The sequence below is a fragment of the Neolamprologus brichardi genome, chromosome 20, assembly GCF_056152115.1.
Source record: "Neolamprologus brichardi isolate AB-2024 chromosome 20, ASM5615211v1, whole genome shotgun sequence".
Lineage (NCBI taxonomy): Eukaryota > Metazoa > Chordata > Actinopteri > Cichliformes > Cichlidae > Neolamprologus > Neolamprologus brichardi.
This window is the reverse complement of record NC_142123.1, coordinates 29,255,218-29,272,610: the sequence shown is the minus strand read 5'-3', so window position 1 is coordinate 29,272,610 and position 17,393 is coordinate 29,255,218. Positions and strand designations below refer to the sequence as shown.

The following is a 17,393-nucleotide window of genomic DNA, read 5'->3' as shown; positions in this document are numbered from 1 at the left end:
CACAGCTGTGACTGTTAGCTAGCTAATGAGCTAAAGTCAGCGATATAGATAACTGGGAAAAGTGAAAACTTCATGGTTCATGCTTCAAGGTATAGACAGGAAGAAATCATTCTGGGACTCTAATAAGTTCTTTACAAAACAGCAACACGTTAACCCCTACTGTTGAAGTTACTTTAGGAACTGAACAACTCTAAATTCAAGGAAAAGTTGAATTTGTTTTCTTTAAAGCTCAGATGGAAGTTGATGGCCTGAACATTCAGACAGCATTGTGGACTTTGTCATGCTGGTACATGGAGAGAGGTACTGAGAACACGTGTGTGCACACACAGCATGTCTCTTCATGCTTGCTCTTCCCCTAGCCCAGTGGTTCCCAAACTTTTTTTTGCTAGGCCCCCCTTTTTACAAGAAAAATGCCCCCCCCCTCGCCTCCCGCGCACACACACGCACACACGCACACATCCTCCAACCACACACACCCATATTTTGCTCCATTGCGGTTTATTTCACACCTCAAACATTTAGTAAACAATTAAGCAAATACAAGTAATCTGCAATAAATTACAGGTAGTAAGAAAGTAAACTACTAACTCTTTTATGCTACGTCCGCACCTACACTGGTATTTTTGAAAACGCAGCTGTTTCGTCCACACGTAAACGGCGTTTCGAATCACCGAAAACGGAGATTATTTAAAACTCCTTTTTTTGCGTTTACGTGTGGACGAGGAATACAAAGTTTGTCACACAACGTAAAAGGTATGTGCCTATTTTCACGTCACGCTGTGCGCCACGTTATTGTTTACATGAGATGAACTGCAGAATGGCAGATAGAGACAAAATACTGTTAATCTATCTTCAGATTTTAAACGCTTACATATACACGTAGTTACTGTACCTCCATTTAGAAAGGCAGAGGCGTCACGGTGTGTTTATTTTACGTGTATTGTTCTCCTGTGTAATAATATTCAACATTACTATCAATACATTTTTCCAAAAATGCCTCTCTGTGCAAAATGGGTTAAAAACATAAACAACTGTGGGATACTGTTTGTCCGTGATTTGAACCAGGGGAACAAATTGTGGCAGGATCAGCCTGATGTTATTTGTGTCCCGCTGTAACTTTACTGTATAAAGAGTTAACATCTCCAAAATGTCAGGAGTAGTTAGTGATTACAACAAGTGTTTGTGAACTAAAAATCAAGAATGTGGAATACTGTTTGTCCGTGATTTGAAGAGCCCAGTGCGTGTTCCCAACGAAGGGAAGACCAATCCTGCAGGGAGACCTACCTCGGCACTTGTACAGGTGAAACCAAAGGGCAGATATGCTTCACCATATTTTCTAGTCTTTGGCTTAGAATGAAGTTGGTTTGGAAACATATTCAGCGATGCTTCATCTCCTGCTTTGCATTTGTGTGGGCGCCCGTGCTAGCAGTCTCCAAGCGTTTTTTTCCCCCCCTTTTCATACTCTCCCCTTCCCCCTTCCTGCAATGGCTCTGCCCCACACTTTGGGAAGCTCTGCCCTAGCCTCTTGTGTCACTTAGTTTTGCCTTATTATCGTCTTATTTGTTGAAATGTAGAGTCTGTAAGCACAAGCAGAGGTTTTTGCTTGAAAAGTAACTGTGGCCTCTTTTTTCAAAGGCTTTTCTAATATTTAACGGTCGTGAAATATTAACTTTTCTTCTCCTCTTCTCTTAGCTGCTGTTTACAATTTAAAGTTGTCTTCAGGACAAACACTTCTAATTATACTTTGCTCCTCATTTTCTTTAAAATGAGAAGACAGAACAGATCCAGTAAATCTTTAAGTTTGGTATAGTAATCTCTCTTGATCTATTTTTATTTGAATGTTTTATTCTGTGTTTTATTTAATTTATTTATTCTTGCCAGCCTTTGGCTGAGGGCTGTGGTCATCCATCTGTTTTGCTCCAATAAACCCAAATTTCAGGGATACCTTCTTTAGATCTGTTCAGTTTTATTCATATAACATTACTGAACAGTAAATAAATCTTGTTCAAGTCACTTTATATGGTAGGATAAAGACCCTACAGTGTTAATCTAGGTCAAATGTTCACTTGGATTCACTGATGAAGTAAATGCAATTTGGTAATCAAAGGTGAGTTGACGATTGGTCACTTGCAGTGTTGATCCTGGAACAACACCAACACGACGATATCAGATCATCCATATAGGTATACTCTGTCATGGTTGGACAAACAAGGAAGCAAACCACAACTTAACTGTTTGGCTGAGACAAAACAACAGCAAGGCAGTGATCATAGCTTAAATGTACTCAGGATATTGTTAAATATGCAAATATTGTTAATTATTGTTACATTTTCTGTCAGTCTTTGCCTGGTATCCTGTTTGAAGAAAACCCTTTGGAGCCACTTGAATGCATGTTTGTGAACATATTTGAAACTGATTTCAAGGAAGATAAAAATGCTAAAATTTTAAAGATTGCAAGTTACTTTGTTCATATATTGGCTGTTTGGTCATTTTATGATGAGATGGATTGTGTCATTATATTTAAGTATAGTTTTTGAGGTGATGAGAGTAAAAGGATATTTAACTGTAATGTAGCAGCACTGTTATCTCAGATTAATTTAAGTTTAAATTCAAGAATTTTCAAGTAAATGCTGTTTTAATGATATAGAAATGTGTGGTTAAGGATATAAAGAAGTATTTTAAATGAGTTACAGTGAAAAGAAGTGTCTGTAAATGGTAATATAAATAGAATTTTCCATTTTTCTATTAACAGACATTTGTTATTAAATAGAAAAATGGAAAATTCTATTTATATTACCATTTACAGACACTTCTTTTCACTGTAACTCAATAACAAATGTCTATTAACAGACATTTGTTATTAAAGGTAAGGCAGCACGGTGGCACGGTGGTTAGCACTGTTGCCGCACAGCAAGAAGGTCCTGAGTTCAATTCCAACATCAGGCCGGGGTCTTTCTGCGTGGAGTTTGCATGTTCTCCCCGTGTTTGTGTGGGTTCCCTCCGGGTACTCCGGCTTCCTCTCACCGTCCAAAGACATGCAGCTTGTGGGGATAGGTTAATTGGATAATCCAAATTGTCACTAGGTGTGAATGTGCGAGTGAATGTGAGTGTGAATGGTTGTCTGTCCCTGTGTGTTAGCCCTGCGACAGACTGGCGACCTGTCCAGGGTGTACCCCGCCTCTCGCTCTATGACAGCTGGGATAGGCTCCAGCGCCCCCCGCGACCCTGAAAAGGATAAGCGGAAGCGAATGGATGGATGTTATTAAAGGTAGTGAAAATATACTGTAAAATCTACAGAATTTACCATTTACAGAATAGTCGTGAAGTTTTTCTACAGATTTTTTTTACAGTGTAATATGATGTGCCACATGGACACATAGTAAGGGGAGTAAGCCAGAGCACTGTCAGGAGAAACCTGACATAAAAAAGAGAAACCATATTTTTTCGATATTGGCCTCTCTTCAATGGCTCCCTGTTAAATCCAGAATGAATCCAATCTAAAATCCTTCTCACAAACAAGATCTTGAATAATCATGCTACAAATTTCAGGTACTATAAGGTCCTCAAGATCTCACGAGAGCACTTTGCGCTGAGACTGCTGGTTCACTTGTGGCTCTTTGGGTATTTAAAAGTACAATAGCAGGTCGACCCTTCAGCTTTCAGGCCTCTCTTCTGTGGAACCAGATTCCAGTTTAGATTGGAGAGTCGCATTTTCTCTTTTAATTTTTTTTTTAAGTTTAAAACTTTCCTTTTAAATAAAACTTATAATTGGGGCCGGATCAGGTGACCCTGAACCCTCCTGTAGTTACACCGCAATACCTAGGCTGTTGTGGTCTTCCCATGATGCACTGTTTCTTCCTCACTAACCTCTTTTCTGTTTTTGTGCGTTTATATAGCATCTTGTTATTATTAATCTCTGGCTCTCTTCCACAGTGCAGCTTTTGTCCTGTCTTTCTCACCCCCAACCGATTGTTTCCCCTTCATGAGCTTGGTTGTGCTCGCACTGTTGACAAACTAGTGGAGGAAAGTATTTTCTGGTGGATAAATTCTATAAAATTCTATTAAACAATAGTTGAATTGTTTAATTATTTGTATTTGTAAGCATTTATAAATTTAGTTTGTTAGATCATTGTTCCACAGAGTGGACCTCATGCAGCCCCTGTTTTATAGCAAGGAGTTTTACAAATAACATATGGACGTGCTTGTTGCTATTTGTCTACTTAATGCGGTTTCCAGGGCTCCGTGAGAGCAGAAAAGGACCAGATGTTCCTTTGCACCATCTGAAGGTCACCGGCATCAGTCTAGTGGCGTTGGTTGTGATCGAGGGCAGATGTTCCCAGGGTTATCCATTCCATATGGCTGCCACTCGTCCACTGGCCTTTTCACAGCACAGCGCTTGTAAACACGCTTCAGTTTGCTGTTCTCTTTTTTTCTGACCCTGTAAAACATGTCCTAAATCCAATCACCTAGTCCCTTTAGAGGGGATGATGTTGATGAATGGAAATGTGTAGTGGTAGTAGTGACCTATAAGCCCCTATTGAGATTACAGGCAGGCAAGCAGCCAGCCAGCCAGGCCTGGTCAGGCCACTGGGAAACGGCTAGAGCTTAAAGAGGGATTGTTTGGATAGACAATAGTGTCTACCTGGTTTTAATCCCCGCTCAGAAAGAGTACAGAGGATTGGCAGAGTTTAATAAATGAAAGTGCTCCTATAATCAGGATTTGCCAAAGTGCCCCTTTGTGTTAATCGGACATTTTTTACAGCATGGTTTTTGACATCTGCCACAGCAAGTGGTGTTAACCCTCTGCTGCCCCAGCTGTACGCAGCACATTTGCACCAGACTTCATGCAGAGAAAAGCAAAAAGGGAGAAGTAAGTAAAGTTACACCGTTTAGTGTTTATGCACATTTCTGTTCTGTTCCTTAAGAGATGGTACAGAAATGTTTCTTCATAGCGTCTTTATTCAGCGATTGTTGTTAAAAAAGCCTTATGCAGGTGTGTTGCAACATCCCTTTTTTTTTAACCTCATAACGTATTCATATTTTATAGTGTGTCATAATGCACTTTGCATATACTCTATAGGTTTTAGCCAGATTGCAGCCATCATGGCACAACCTCATTACTTACTTAGCAGAGGCTAATAGAACGGGGATGTGTAATTACTTCAGAGCTAAAATAGAAAGCTGCATTTTATTTAATTAAAGTTCAGCGCATCAGCAGTAAAGCATAATAAAATTGTTTTAAAATCAAGGATTACAACAGTAAATCCCAAAGGGCCAGATGTGAGAATGGGAGGGGCCGCTGCATTCTGGGACCAGATTAAACAGAAAATCCCACAGGGCCGCACTGTCTTTTTCCTGCAGCTTAGGGGCTTGTGTGGATTCAACATGCTGTAATCCACCGATTAGCTGATATAATCACCTGTAAATACACCTTGGCCGGGACGTTACTCTCGGCCATTAGGCTCTGGTCTAATGCTCCACATGTTCGTCGGACCGTTTGCTGTTGAGACGGGTCGGATTTCACCTCATCTGAACTTTCTGGGAATTTGAAGCAGACGGTCGGCCCAGACAGACAGCTGTACTCACTGTGTGATCCAAATGAGTTCCCAGAAACTTAACTGGAAAATATAAATGCTCTTTGACTCCAAATTAAACCCAAACTAAGTAGAATATAAGTGGTTTGAAGCAGCATTGTAATTCTACTTTGTCTATTTGCCTATAAATTATAAACTTTTTTTACTCTTTACTCAAAGCACATTTAAACACTGCACGCTAATACTTGTAATTACAATAAATGTTAACATTTTACATTCAAAACTAGTTCAATATTTGTGCTTCGCCATTATATTTATGGTACTAAACCAAAGTTGAAGTTACAGGTGAAAAGGTAACGCTTACACAAACTTCAGAGAAAAGTAAATCACACAGTAAATTTTGGCCTTGTGCTCTAATGGAGGTCGCTGGGCAGAAATGTCAGCACATGTTGGCATGGCCAGAATAAGTCAAATAAACTTCAGTCTGTGACCTTTCTCCTGAGGTGTTGCGTACGTTTTGGTTATGCAGCTGTCATAAAGATGTGTTTTTGTCACTATATGATTTTATGTAAAATACACATTTATGAAATATTTAAAACAAACTCTAAAGCAACTACAGCTTTGGGATAACTGTACAAGAGTCCTTTCTTAAATGCATTACTGTAGAGCAGGGGTAGGCAACTCCAGGCCTCAAGTGCCGGTGTCCTGCAGGTTTTAGATCTCACCCTGTGTCAACACACCTGAATCAAATGATTAGTTCATTCCCAGGCCTCTGGAGAACTTCAAGACATGTTGAGGAGGTCATTTAGCGATTTGAATCAGCTGTGTTGGATCAAGGACACATCTAAAACCTGCAGGACACCGGCACTCGAGGCCTGGAGTTGCCTACCCCTGCTGTAGAAGTACAAAATAGCGTGGCTGAATTTAACAGTGTGTTAAAAATAACTTGTCTCCAGAGATAATTTTACTCAGGTATTATAATTAATTAGCACTTCTATTTTTAAAAGTACCATCGTTTAAAAACATTTCAGAGTCAGATAACCTCTTAGTAAGTACTTTTATATTTCTGTTATTTGCTTTGAACAGTATTATTGCAGTGTGCCTGCAGTGCAGTATTTTTTTGTAGTGTGTCGTTCCACTGTATATATTTAAGTTCTTACTTAATCTAAATACATCGTCTGTCACTGCTCTGCTGATCTTATATCAACTAAGTTGATCTAATGAATTGCTGCCACACATGGTCAGGTCTGTCTGGTGTAATTTGCCCCTCAACGTTCTTTCGCCACCTGCTGTCTGTGCGCGGTTAAGAACACAAGAGACGGGAACAGTCTGACCAGTTCATGTTGTTTTAATGCCATGCCGTTCAGATTCAGCCTCTCTCCTCAAATCACTCCATTACATTGGATTAAACCATTAAAAAGAGGGATTGTATCTGTATTTGAGCCTCTGTTGAATTATTATTTTGTAAGACACTTTATAGTCATTACTGAAAAAGGAAACACATTATTTTGGTTCATAGCACATTAATGCCTGGCAAGGAAAAAAAATATTAAGACTAAATTGACCCAAAAAAAAAAAAAAAGAAAGAAAGAAATCACAAAACACAGAAGCAAACAATATAAACAATATCTTATATATAAAACAAATGAGTCATAATAAATATTACATAAACACACAAAAAACTAAACACTTAACTTATTTGGTTTGGGCAACATTTTGAGTAAAGTCCGTAATTACTGATCTGAAAAGCCAAACATCAGTGTGAATGTTACGTTTGCTGTTTTTTTTTTCTTCCCCTTAAATCTCCCAGAGAACACCATTCATCTAAAATGAGAGTCACCACCCCAAACTTTTTATTTAGCCTCCTCTTTCTAGCAAGAAACACAATCACGTGTGCACTCCTTTTGTTTTTCCTATAAATCAGTTCCTGTGTGTGCTTGTAAGCCATCCAAGCCTTTATATAGTGCAGAAAATTCCACAAAACAGCTTTAGTCACCCATGTTCTGTCTATTTTTTTAGGAAAATCTTCTCACTAGTTCAACCTATAATCAAATGAAGAAGAATCAAGTCTTTATAAGCTGATATGCGATTGGCTGCTTTGGACTTGCGTTGCCTTTTTGCCTTTTTATTTATTTAATAATTTTTTTTGCTGGGAATCTACCAGCTCTACAAGTCTTCCATCTTTGTGTTTGTAATAGAACGGGAGCAATTTTGGTTCAGTCAGGATTGGACTCATAAGTCAAATGCAGACATTCGTTCACAGTCACACACAGATGTCTTTACAGCAAACACATACAAATAAAAACTCATTGTGACTGTAAATGTAAATTCACTCATTAGTGATTCTTCTACTTAACAAAGATAACTGTGCAATTTTTTTTTTTACTTTTCTGAAGCAAACCAGGACTAGTACAAGTATCAAGAGCTCGTCTTAGGCGCCGTTTTCTTATTCAGCCATGTGTAGAGAAGATTTTCAAGATTTAGTGTTCCCTCTTTTCACCTCAGGAGAAGGGAGATGTGCAGGACTCAGCTCCGCCTTTTCTCCGGTGTGGAGTGCAGTAATGAGGTCTTAAGGCCTCCGCCGGGATGCCTCCTGTCTGTAGGGGCTCCTTACGTACTCCGCCCAAAGTCCAACTTAAGGTTCCAGCCCCCATTGATGCTACTTCCATTGCAAAGTGCAAGCAGTTAATATCTCTCTACCCCTCCCTCCCATTTGAGTAATTTGGAAACCAACGCAACAGCAAAATCAAAAACACAAATGGATTGCTATTGTTGTGATGTTAAAAAAAAAGGGACAGTCATTGTCCAAAAAGCAACAGGAAGGGAGAGGGCAGGAAGAGAGCGAGTGCATTTGTGTGTTCAGTTCATCCTCATAAAATAGGGATTCTTCCTTGTAATGTCCATATGCCACCAGTCAGCATTTGGAAGAGCTGTTATACCTCCCTGGGGGGAGAAAGGATAACATTAATAAACACATACCTTTCAGGAAAAGTGCCTAAAACAAAATTTAACAGCATTTCCTCACTTCCTTCTTTGAGATCAAAAACACTCCTGTATATATAATAAATATGCAGCTGAAAACAGAAGGGCTGATGTGAGACTATCAGTATCCACCCGCAATACATGTATAACATTAAGTTTCTTCTCAAACTATCAGATTATTTCTTATATAATAGAAGTAACGACTTACGATGCTGTCAGTGTGGAGTTCAGGACAAGAGTGGTGCGTATCCTGTACAGCTGAGCCAGCGTCAGCTTCTTGTGTTGGCCTGGAGATTTTCTCTTTTTGGGCGATGCCTCCCCTGAGTCCCCGGCCGCTGCTGACTTGGCTTTCTTATCTAAGCAGGCAGAAGGAGTCACTTCCCCATCTGAGCTGTTGCTCTGAGAATCGTTATCCTCGCATTGTCCGTCGGGCGCCCCGTGGCCGTGCCCGGCTTCCGCCCTCCTCAGGGTGGCGCTGAGTTTGTCAGAGGGCAAGCTAATGCCCAAGCGATCGTCAGACTGGTCGAGGTCAGTGGAAAATAACTCCTTGTTTTCCACTGACGAGTTGTGGTCCAGCTCGGACATGCTCTTACTGTGCGACAGCTTTGACGTGTCCGTGTCTCCGCACAGCGATTGGTCCTGCGTCTCAGAGCTGAGCGAGTGTGTGTGGGAGATGGGGTGGTTGCCGTGAAAGTGTTGCAGGAGGTTGTCTTCGGAGCGGGATAGAACCAGAGTGGACAACCCCAGAAGGCAATGGAGTCGGGGGTGTACATGAGGCCGCCGACGAGGTTTAGAGGACTGGACAACTGACACCTGAGACCCTAATGAAGCATCCTCCTCTTCTTCTTCCTCCTCTTCTTCATCCACTTCTTCTAATTCTGTCTCTTCGTGCTCTGGCTCCTGACTCTCCCTGTCTCCCTCTTCCTCCTCAGTCTCCTCGCCTTCACTTTGGCCGGGCTGTGGCTGCAGTTCTCTTAGGAGGGATTCAGGGGAGAGGGTACCGTAGGCGCTGTCCATGGAAAGAGAGCGGCACTGGGGGTCCAGGTCCTCACTGTCTGGTCCCGTGCCCTGATTGTGCTCAGTGTAGATGGCGGAGTGGACTCTGAGTGGACTTGTTGACTTCTGACCCACAGACCTGTCAGAAAGGGAACCCACAGCGCTATCCAAGTCTTTATTAGCGCTCTCCTGGAGGTTCATGTTGGAAGCAGGAATTTCGGAGTGCTCGCCGGGCTCATCGACATCCATCACTGATAGGGTCTCAGTGGAACCGTCTGATTGACTGAAAGGAGAGTTTTGGTTGAACGTTAGACTTAAAAAGCTCACCAGAAAGCGTGTAAGGAAAACATCAGAGACAATAATGGATCACTTTAAGGAATAGTTTGAGATTTGAGTTCTATTCGTGTTACAAAAGTGCAGCAGATTTTATTCTTTACACTTCAGTACCTTGAGTTTTGCTGATCCTTGTGACTCAGCAAAGGGGAGCTTGTAGTGGAGTTGCTGCTCTCATCTTCCTCCTCCTCCTCTTCTCCATCCCCCATACATCTCTTCTGACTGTCCTGCTGGCGGAGGAACTCCTCAGTGCGAAGCCTTTGGAGCTGGTTCTAAATTGAAAAGCACCATTTACATTAAATATGTAAATGACTGTAAAAATTTGTGCTTCTAAAGTAAAAATTAAAAAATAAAAACACATAAAAATCTCATATCTGGATGCTGTCCGATATTTTTTCTATAATAAAACATTGCTATCCTACCTGGACATTGCAGATTGCATCGATCCAACTTCGCCCCTGGGTGGCGCTGTTGGCTTGGAAAGTGTACGCTGCCACTGCACTCTTGAATTCATTGAGGTAGATGAGGATGAAAGAGCCTGTAGGAGACACAAAACGTGAAAAATTTAGTACTCTGTGGATTGAAAAGTCACCTATATAATTAAATAGTTAAATAGCTTCTCAAAAGGTGAGAATTTCCTTGATTTTCCGCTTTATTAAAACAAAAAAATATATATTATTCAGGAGTTAAAGTCAGTATTTGAGCACTCACCTGGGTCTTTGAGTTCCTTACAGATGACGTTGTGAATAAGGAGAGGCTGACGGATAATTTTGACTTTCTCCACTCTTTTCACCGGCTTAGTAATTAGCAGCAGGTCGGTGAACAGGAAACAATAGACCTCCATCTGTGGGGACAGTAAACTCATTTCAGTTATGGTAACTCTTGTGATGTTTTACAGATCTGCAGTTCTTGTGAGATTTTACGTAACCGCGAAGGAAACATGAGAATCCACGTGTAATCGGAATATAAAGATAAGAGCTCATCGTGTGTTTCCGAGCAGTCGTGCGAGTCAGTCTTACCCTACTGTCTTTGCCCTCCTTCATCCTCAGCGCGCCCTCGAGATGCAGCTGTCGAGTCTCTTCCGGAGATACATCTCTCATGGGAGCCATGAGGTTAAAGTGGTTGTACTCCTTGAGGATCTGAGGGGGGGAAGATAAAGGCATGAAGCAGAGTTTGACATGAAGTCTAATTTTAGGGCACTGGGGTATTGTAAAGTGTTTCTTACCTTCTCCACTTCTTCACTGCTCCCCTCTACAGCCTCATAGCAGTCTATACGGGCAGAGATGGTGGCGAGCTTCTGTTGTTCTTGACGCTGTCGCATCTGGGAGTCTACACTGTTGATAAAGCCCTCTACTGTGGCAACCTTTAAGGATAAAACAATGACAAACGTACATTTGCATTCAGATCTCAGGCAGGGTGACAAGCAGTCAAAGCATATACTTTAGTGTAAATGAGAAAAACAGCACTTTCTAGGTGTTTTCCACGTTCTTACCATGCTGCTGACAATGTCACGGGTCGCTGGTTCATCTGTCTTCTTCAGAAGAATCTTCAGTAGGAGCGGGTATTTGGTCAGTCTCTGGTGAGGCTTTGCCAACATGTCGGCCAGCTTCAGACGGTTACACTGCTTTTTGGTCTCTGCCCACTGAATTGAGTCAGACAAAAGCAGGAAGTCAGGCATCAGGAATGAGGAGAATCTGCAGGAGTGCATCTGGGATTATCGTAATGGTAAGAGAAACCTTACCGTGACGTAGGTCCTGAAGAGCTCATTGTCCCTGAGAAGCGTGCGCATGTACTCCATGCAACCCTCCTCCTCCATGCAATAACGGATGTAGGGCTTGAACATGGTGCCAAACTGAACCCACACACAGAAACAAAGACATGCGTCATATTTACTTCTGTCATCAGGAAAACAAAGACGTACTAGCTGCTAATTCACGTTTCTTATCCTATTTATGCTTAAAAATTGTGAAACAGCAAGGTTTTATGTTTACTGGCATTAAAGGAAATACCTTTAACCCAACTAATCAGGTGAATTGATAAAACACCTAAACCTTTATATGAGTCATAGTTACATAATCAGTCACACTTATATATTGAACATGTAGTTACATGGTAATTACATTATTATTTAAATATAAAACCCTGGATTTTTTGACTTTGGAAAGATGCACTCAATGCTTTAAACTAAGATAAAGTTTCTATACTATTTAAATTAACTAGATGTCTTTCTTTTTTGTTGTCTGGGGGTGCATGCAGGGTTTGGATTCTCTTTTGTTGCATCTGTGGAGTCTGAAACGAACCGTTCTGAAACCACGGTGAAGGTCAGTGGGGTCGAGCAGAGCCCGGGCTTGCCTAGCCTTCTTCAGGGCAGGCAGCATGACCTGGGTCCAAAGGGAGGTGTGGAGGCGGACGATCTCCTGAATATTGCTGAACAACTTGGCGGGCTCCACCTCCGTCAGCAGGCCGCTCTCCTGCAGGTTCAGCAGCCCACACAGGAACAACTGCAAGAAGGGAGACATAAAAAGAGCGTAAGCCCTGAATATTACGACAGTAATCTGATGTAAGGCACTGCAGTTACGTCTAAACTTAAACTCCTTGTTTATTAGACAGCGATAAAGGCCCCACACTTTGTCAATGTCTAATGAAAAAGAGCTTCATTGTACGTCTTATCTTTTACACTACATAACCCTCTTCATCTTACACAGTAGGCAATTTAGATATGCGTGAAGAGACAACAAAAGCATTCTTTGCACTTACATCAGTGATGACTCGGAGTTTCTTTATGTAGGTAGCCTCTGTGTGCAGCAGCTCCCATATTGCTTCCTGCTGGTGGAACTGGCGTCTTGTCAGCGTCTGCGCACACACAGATTTTATTCATAAACATACACAATATTTATACGTTCCTCTCAACTGTTGCAATATTAGCGTAAACTTCCTTTAGATTAGACATTTTAATCGCAGCTCATTCCCATGTCAGAGTTTGGAGTACAACGATTATATCAGACATTTAAACTAAATACTAAAACTCCCCAACAATATTTCCTCAGAAAATTTTTACATATACAAACAAGTAAGAAATGAAATGACTTAAAGGACAATTCCAAGAACTTTTAGTTATTAAACGAACAATTAACTAAATGTTCACTTTCAAAACAAATCAAGTTACTGATCGCTTAGAATAAGGATAAGTGGTACAACATGGTGTGAGCCTAACAAACCATTTCTTCGCTTTACTCTTTAATTAAACACATCTTTATTATTTCTGCATACTTCCTTATGATTTCATGCTATAATGTAAATTGTATCCATACGTCAGTCGCAACGGCAGTTGTGACGGTTGCTTATTGTCTTAAAAATTCCACAGGAAATCTGTCACGCAACGCGACAAAAACAACAGTTGTTTCCTTGTGATGTTTTTTCACCGTAACTCACATCACCAACAGTATTGTGCTTCAGCAATCAAGACAGTAATGTGTTCGGTGTAACTAACCATCAGAAGTACATTTACAGTATGAAAGACAACCTTTTAGCCCTGCTGATTGATCGTGGACTCGTTAACTCGTTACCATGTGCAACAACTCGGTGACGGCATGAGATGTGCGGCACAGAAATTCAGTTCCTTGTGGTAACATAACAGCGAAGTGCATTATAACCAGTATTTCAGGAAAGGAGGCATCAGGTGTGTAAGAATGAGAACGATAGATATAAGGAAGTAGGAATTGTGCACACACCAGAAACCAGCATGCATACAAGTAATGTCATAAATGAGAAAATTGTAATGCCAAACCATTCGTGGTTCAGCATCACACCACTGGAAGTTACAAATATCTGCATTGATTCTAGTAGAAAACTGATTTCTTTCCATTATGTCTACGTAAAAAACGAGAAGACAAAAGTGGGTGTGTTTGTGTGGTTTGCTTATCTGCACTGTACCTCTGAGTTGTCCAGTAGCGTTTGCCAGCTGTCCTCTAGGGATAGGTCGATCTCCTCCTCCCCCTCCCCCTCCCAGGAGTCCTGGTGGAAGGAGAGCTGCCGTGGCACCTTTGGCAATCCAAACATTGAGTAGGTCTGGAGTTTGCTCTGGAGCTGCTCCAGTCGATCCACCTCCTGCGATTAGATAAAAAACAATTTCAAAAACAGATGTGATTATTTTGAACGGAAACATGAAGAGACGCAAAAGTAACTGTCCATTTGTGCGACTGTTTATTGTTACATTCAAACTGTAAGTAGAGAGGGGTCTGTGTATTATAAGCATACACAATCCCGTCCTTGCTGGCGCCTAGGCCGCTATTCAGGTCTTTGTTCAAGCTGGCAGGCCTTATGTAGTTATGAAAATGAGCTCCGTGCATTGAGACCATCTTAACAATAGGAGACGGGGAGTGGGGTGAGTGCTACAAAACAGTGGAAAGAAACGGAGCGGGAGGATTGTGCTTCTTGAAAACAGTCAACAAAAAGTCAGAAATGTATGGGGGGGGGAAAAAGATCCAAAGTTAGGACTTCTCTCAATGCAGCTCAATGTTGTTTAACCCTACAATATGGAGGATGCCAAAGGTCCAGACCCAGGTGCAGGATCTCTGGCCCTGAGGGGATTTAAGGGGAACAAATAAATTGAAAAGGGATGGGCCCAGCAATGACAGGTGACTGACAGAAACTGTCTCCATTTGACATCTGCCACTGTTAAGGATGTGACCACAGGGGTGAGATACAATGGAAGGCATGTTTGTGTGTGGGCGCGTGCCTGTCCTTCATTAGAATCAAAGTTGATTATTAAAAACCTCTGATCCAGAAAGAGAAAACCTTTGCTTAGGTTAACCTTGCGATCTTTAACGAGAGCTGAAAGGCAGACTGCGTTCCTTTTAAACAGAACCAGGTTTACGCCTTCCCTATTTTCCATTCCTTATGATAAACTTGTTTATCAGCCATGTGATAAAAAGTTAAAAGTAGCAAATTTCCAGAAAGGATGGCGTTTTAAAAATCAAGATAAGAGTAGATAAAACGGAGTGCTAACAGAAGGCTTTTCCTCTACCTACTCATTTCCAGAGCTGCTGGGTGGAAACAAGTGAGCCAACAAGTCAGGAGAACTTTGAAAGGAAATGACTTCACCAGGGCTCAAGGGGGATATGGCCTTCTGACCCCCTCCCACTGCTACTTGCTACTGTTCTGTTTGCTTTTTTAATGTTTTCTTAATCTCAGACATCGTCTGGGCAACAAGCCTGCCTCCTACAGCCCTTTATAGCCAAAAGAAAGTGCAGCACTTTCACTTGGAACAGCAATTGCACTCGCTTCTGTGATCATGTGATCACAACCCTGTCGGCATTACCTTGCCAAAAGACCCCGCTCCAGCGCTGGAACTGAAGAAGCCACTGAAGCGGCTGGCAGCACGGTTCTTCCAGCTGTCGGGCCCAGCCCCTACAGCAGGTAGAGAGCCACCGATCTGTCCCAGAGCATCTGGGGCTGGGATATTCGCCTCACCCAGAAACTCTGTTATGTTCTTCCTCCGTCGGGCCTGACCCTGCGAGACAGAGAGAACAGACAAAAATCAGTTACACGATAGATCGTAATAGGAGGGAAAACAGAAAATGAAAGGGAAAAAAAGATCCAATGAGTGAATGAGGGGAATTATAACTGTTTCCAGCCAGACGCATCGAAAGAGACAATGACGAAATGATAGGACAAACAGGAAATCTGAAAGGGGAATTCTGAGCCAGGGATGACATCAACAGGACCGTTAAAACTCTCCAAATGCCTGGACACAAACAGGAGAGGGAAGGACTGCCACTTCCTCGCTGTGTATGTTCACGGCATCACAAGGAGCAGGCGGGAGGTTGTTCCAAAAGAACAGACGGCCGAGTCTGGCCATTGTTCCCTGTCCATTGTTACCCTGTCAGCAGGCCCTGGCGTGCGCCCTCGCTCATGCAATCTCTGTACACTTTATGAGCAGCAGCAAAGCAAACAAACAGGGGCCACCTCAGTATCTGAGGAAGCAGTTGTTTTTGTCGTCGGAGTGTCAATGCTGAAGAATCTGCTGGTCAGGAGTCAGCGAGAGGCAGGACATCGACACCCCCCCACACTTCAAACACAGCAAAAGGAACTCACATTCCTGGACACTGACACCATTTCTGAAACTCGCCGTCCATTCCAGTGAAATTCTTTTACTCATCACCCCCCCCAGAAACACAAACAAGCCTACACAAACACAATGTGTTAAAAACACCAAGCGGCTGCACTGATGGATATCACAGATGCACTTTCCAATTCTTCTGGTCCAAAACTGTCAAGACCTGTGAAATTTCACAAAATAGTAAACAGCCAGTTTTAATTCATCACAGCCTAAAGTTTACTATGACAAATAACTGACATATAATTTGAGGACTATCAAATTTTAAAATGCACCACGGATTAAAGCAAACTAAGACTGCACTTGACTTTTACTTTAGGGGAAATTGCAGGAACAAGAAGACTAGATAAAAAGCCTTGATTACTTGTAAAATGTAAACGGTTTTCAAGATAAAGTAATGATAACTGCCTGTCACCATAAAACGTTTCTAGCATGTATATGTTACACAATGGAATGTAAACTGAAGCTAAAAAATGAAAATCTCTGGCTGAAATGTTACATTGTAAAGACTCATTTCAGGAGGGCCTTAATGGTACCACTTAACTACAATGAAGGTGCATAAGTGTCCTATACAGGGTTGCATAATGAGTAAGTAAATCTAAATTTTCAAGGGGCTTTTAGTCCTTTCATCGTTCAGGAGTTATTACCAAAGAGAGCAGTGACCTAACTGCAGAGTGACATCTTGGCTTTAAAACAAAAACTAAAGTGAAAGAGGGGAAAGGGACAAATTTGGAGGCGCTTTAGTTGAAAGGGAAACGAGCATGGAGCCATTTAGGGACTTTTTGTTGGTCCAACTGGTCAAGGACACAGGTGGTAGGAAGTGCCGAGTCCCCATGGTCAAACAGGGAAAATCTGAACCCTGTGCTACTGAGAGCGCACGACTGGTCAAACTGAAACCTGATTCATTTGTCTGACTTTGCTGTACGAGGCAATCAAAGAACGGGGTTTTATACATTTAAAGGAGGCTGTAATAACGGCAAAGAAAAGCAGCTGAAGTATTTCTACATATCAGATGGCATACATGAAGGAAACTTTGGATCAGAAATGAACACCGTGAACAGTTTAAAAACCTGTTTTTGAGGAAACCACTTTCATAAAGCCTCAAGGCCAGGAAGTTGTAATTATAACCACCAAGGGATAAATGCCATCAGCAGTTTCCCACCATATTAACAGTGCTCACCATTGAAGCCAGCGGCATGTCAAAAGTAACAAAAACCATCCTAATCCTTCAATTGGATTCATGGATCGCAGCCCATTCTGGAGCCAGCTGCTGCTCTCTGTCAACCTCTCGCCTCCTCTCTTTCCACTTCCACTGTGACACACACATCCACGTCGTCCTCGCTGTTCAGTTCAGCCGATGCAAAGTCAGTCAAAGGAGTCGAGTGACAGCTACAACACTGCCACGTTATTTCACCATCAGAACTTGAACT

General features: G+C 41.8%; 1 protein-coding gene across 3 annotated transcripts in view; it reads right to left on the bottom strand.

Moving 5' to 3' along the window:
• Positions 1-6,866: 6,866 nt before the first annotated feature.
• The window catches only part of plekhg5b (pleckstrin homology domain containing, family G (with RhoGef domain) member 5b), an 82,435-nt gene continuing 71,908 nt past the window's right edge, over positions 6,867-17,393 (bottom strand). For all 3 annotated transcript variants that reach the window (XM_087834363.1, XM_087834361.1, XM_087834364.1), the window contains 13 exons: positions 15,166-15,357; positions 13,779-13,952; positions 12,603-12,698; positions 12,146-12,346; positions 11,587-11,697; positions 11,338-11,487; positions 11,071-11,208; positions 10,865-10,984; positions 10,557-10,689; positions 10,268-10,383; positions 9,960-10,117; positions 8,725-9,795; positions 6,867-8,477 (listed from right to left, as the gene is read on the bottom strand). In XM_087834363.1, the coding sequence (XP_087690489.1) occupies positions 8,468-8,477; positions 8,725-9,795; positions 9,960-10,117; positions 10,268-10,383; positions 10,557-10,689; positions 10,865-10,984; positions 11,071-11,208; positions 11,338-11,487; positions 11,587-11,697; positions 12,146-12,346; positions 12,603-12,698; positions 13,779-13,952; positions 15,166-15,357 (2,670 nt within the window). In that variant the 3' untranslated portion in view covers positions 6,867-8,467. The remainder of the gene's footprint in view (positions 8,478-8,724; positions 9,796-9,959; positions 10,118-10,267; positions 10,384-10,556; positions 10,690-10,864; positions 10,985-11,070; positions 11,209-11,337; positions 11,488-11,586; positions 11,698-12,145; positions 12,347-12,602; positions 12,699-13,778; positions 13,953-15,165; positions 15,358-17,393) is intronic.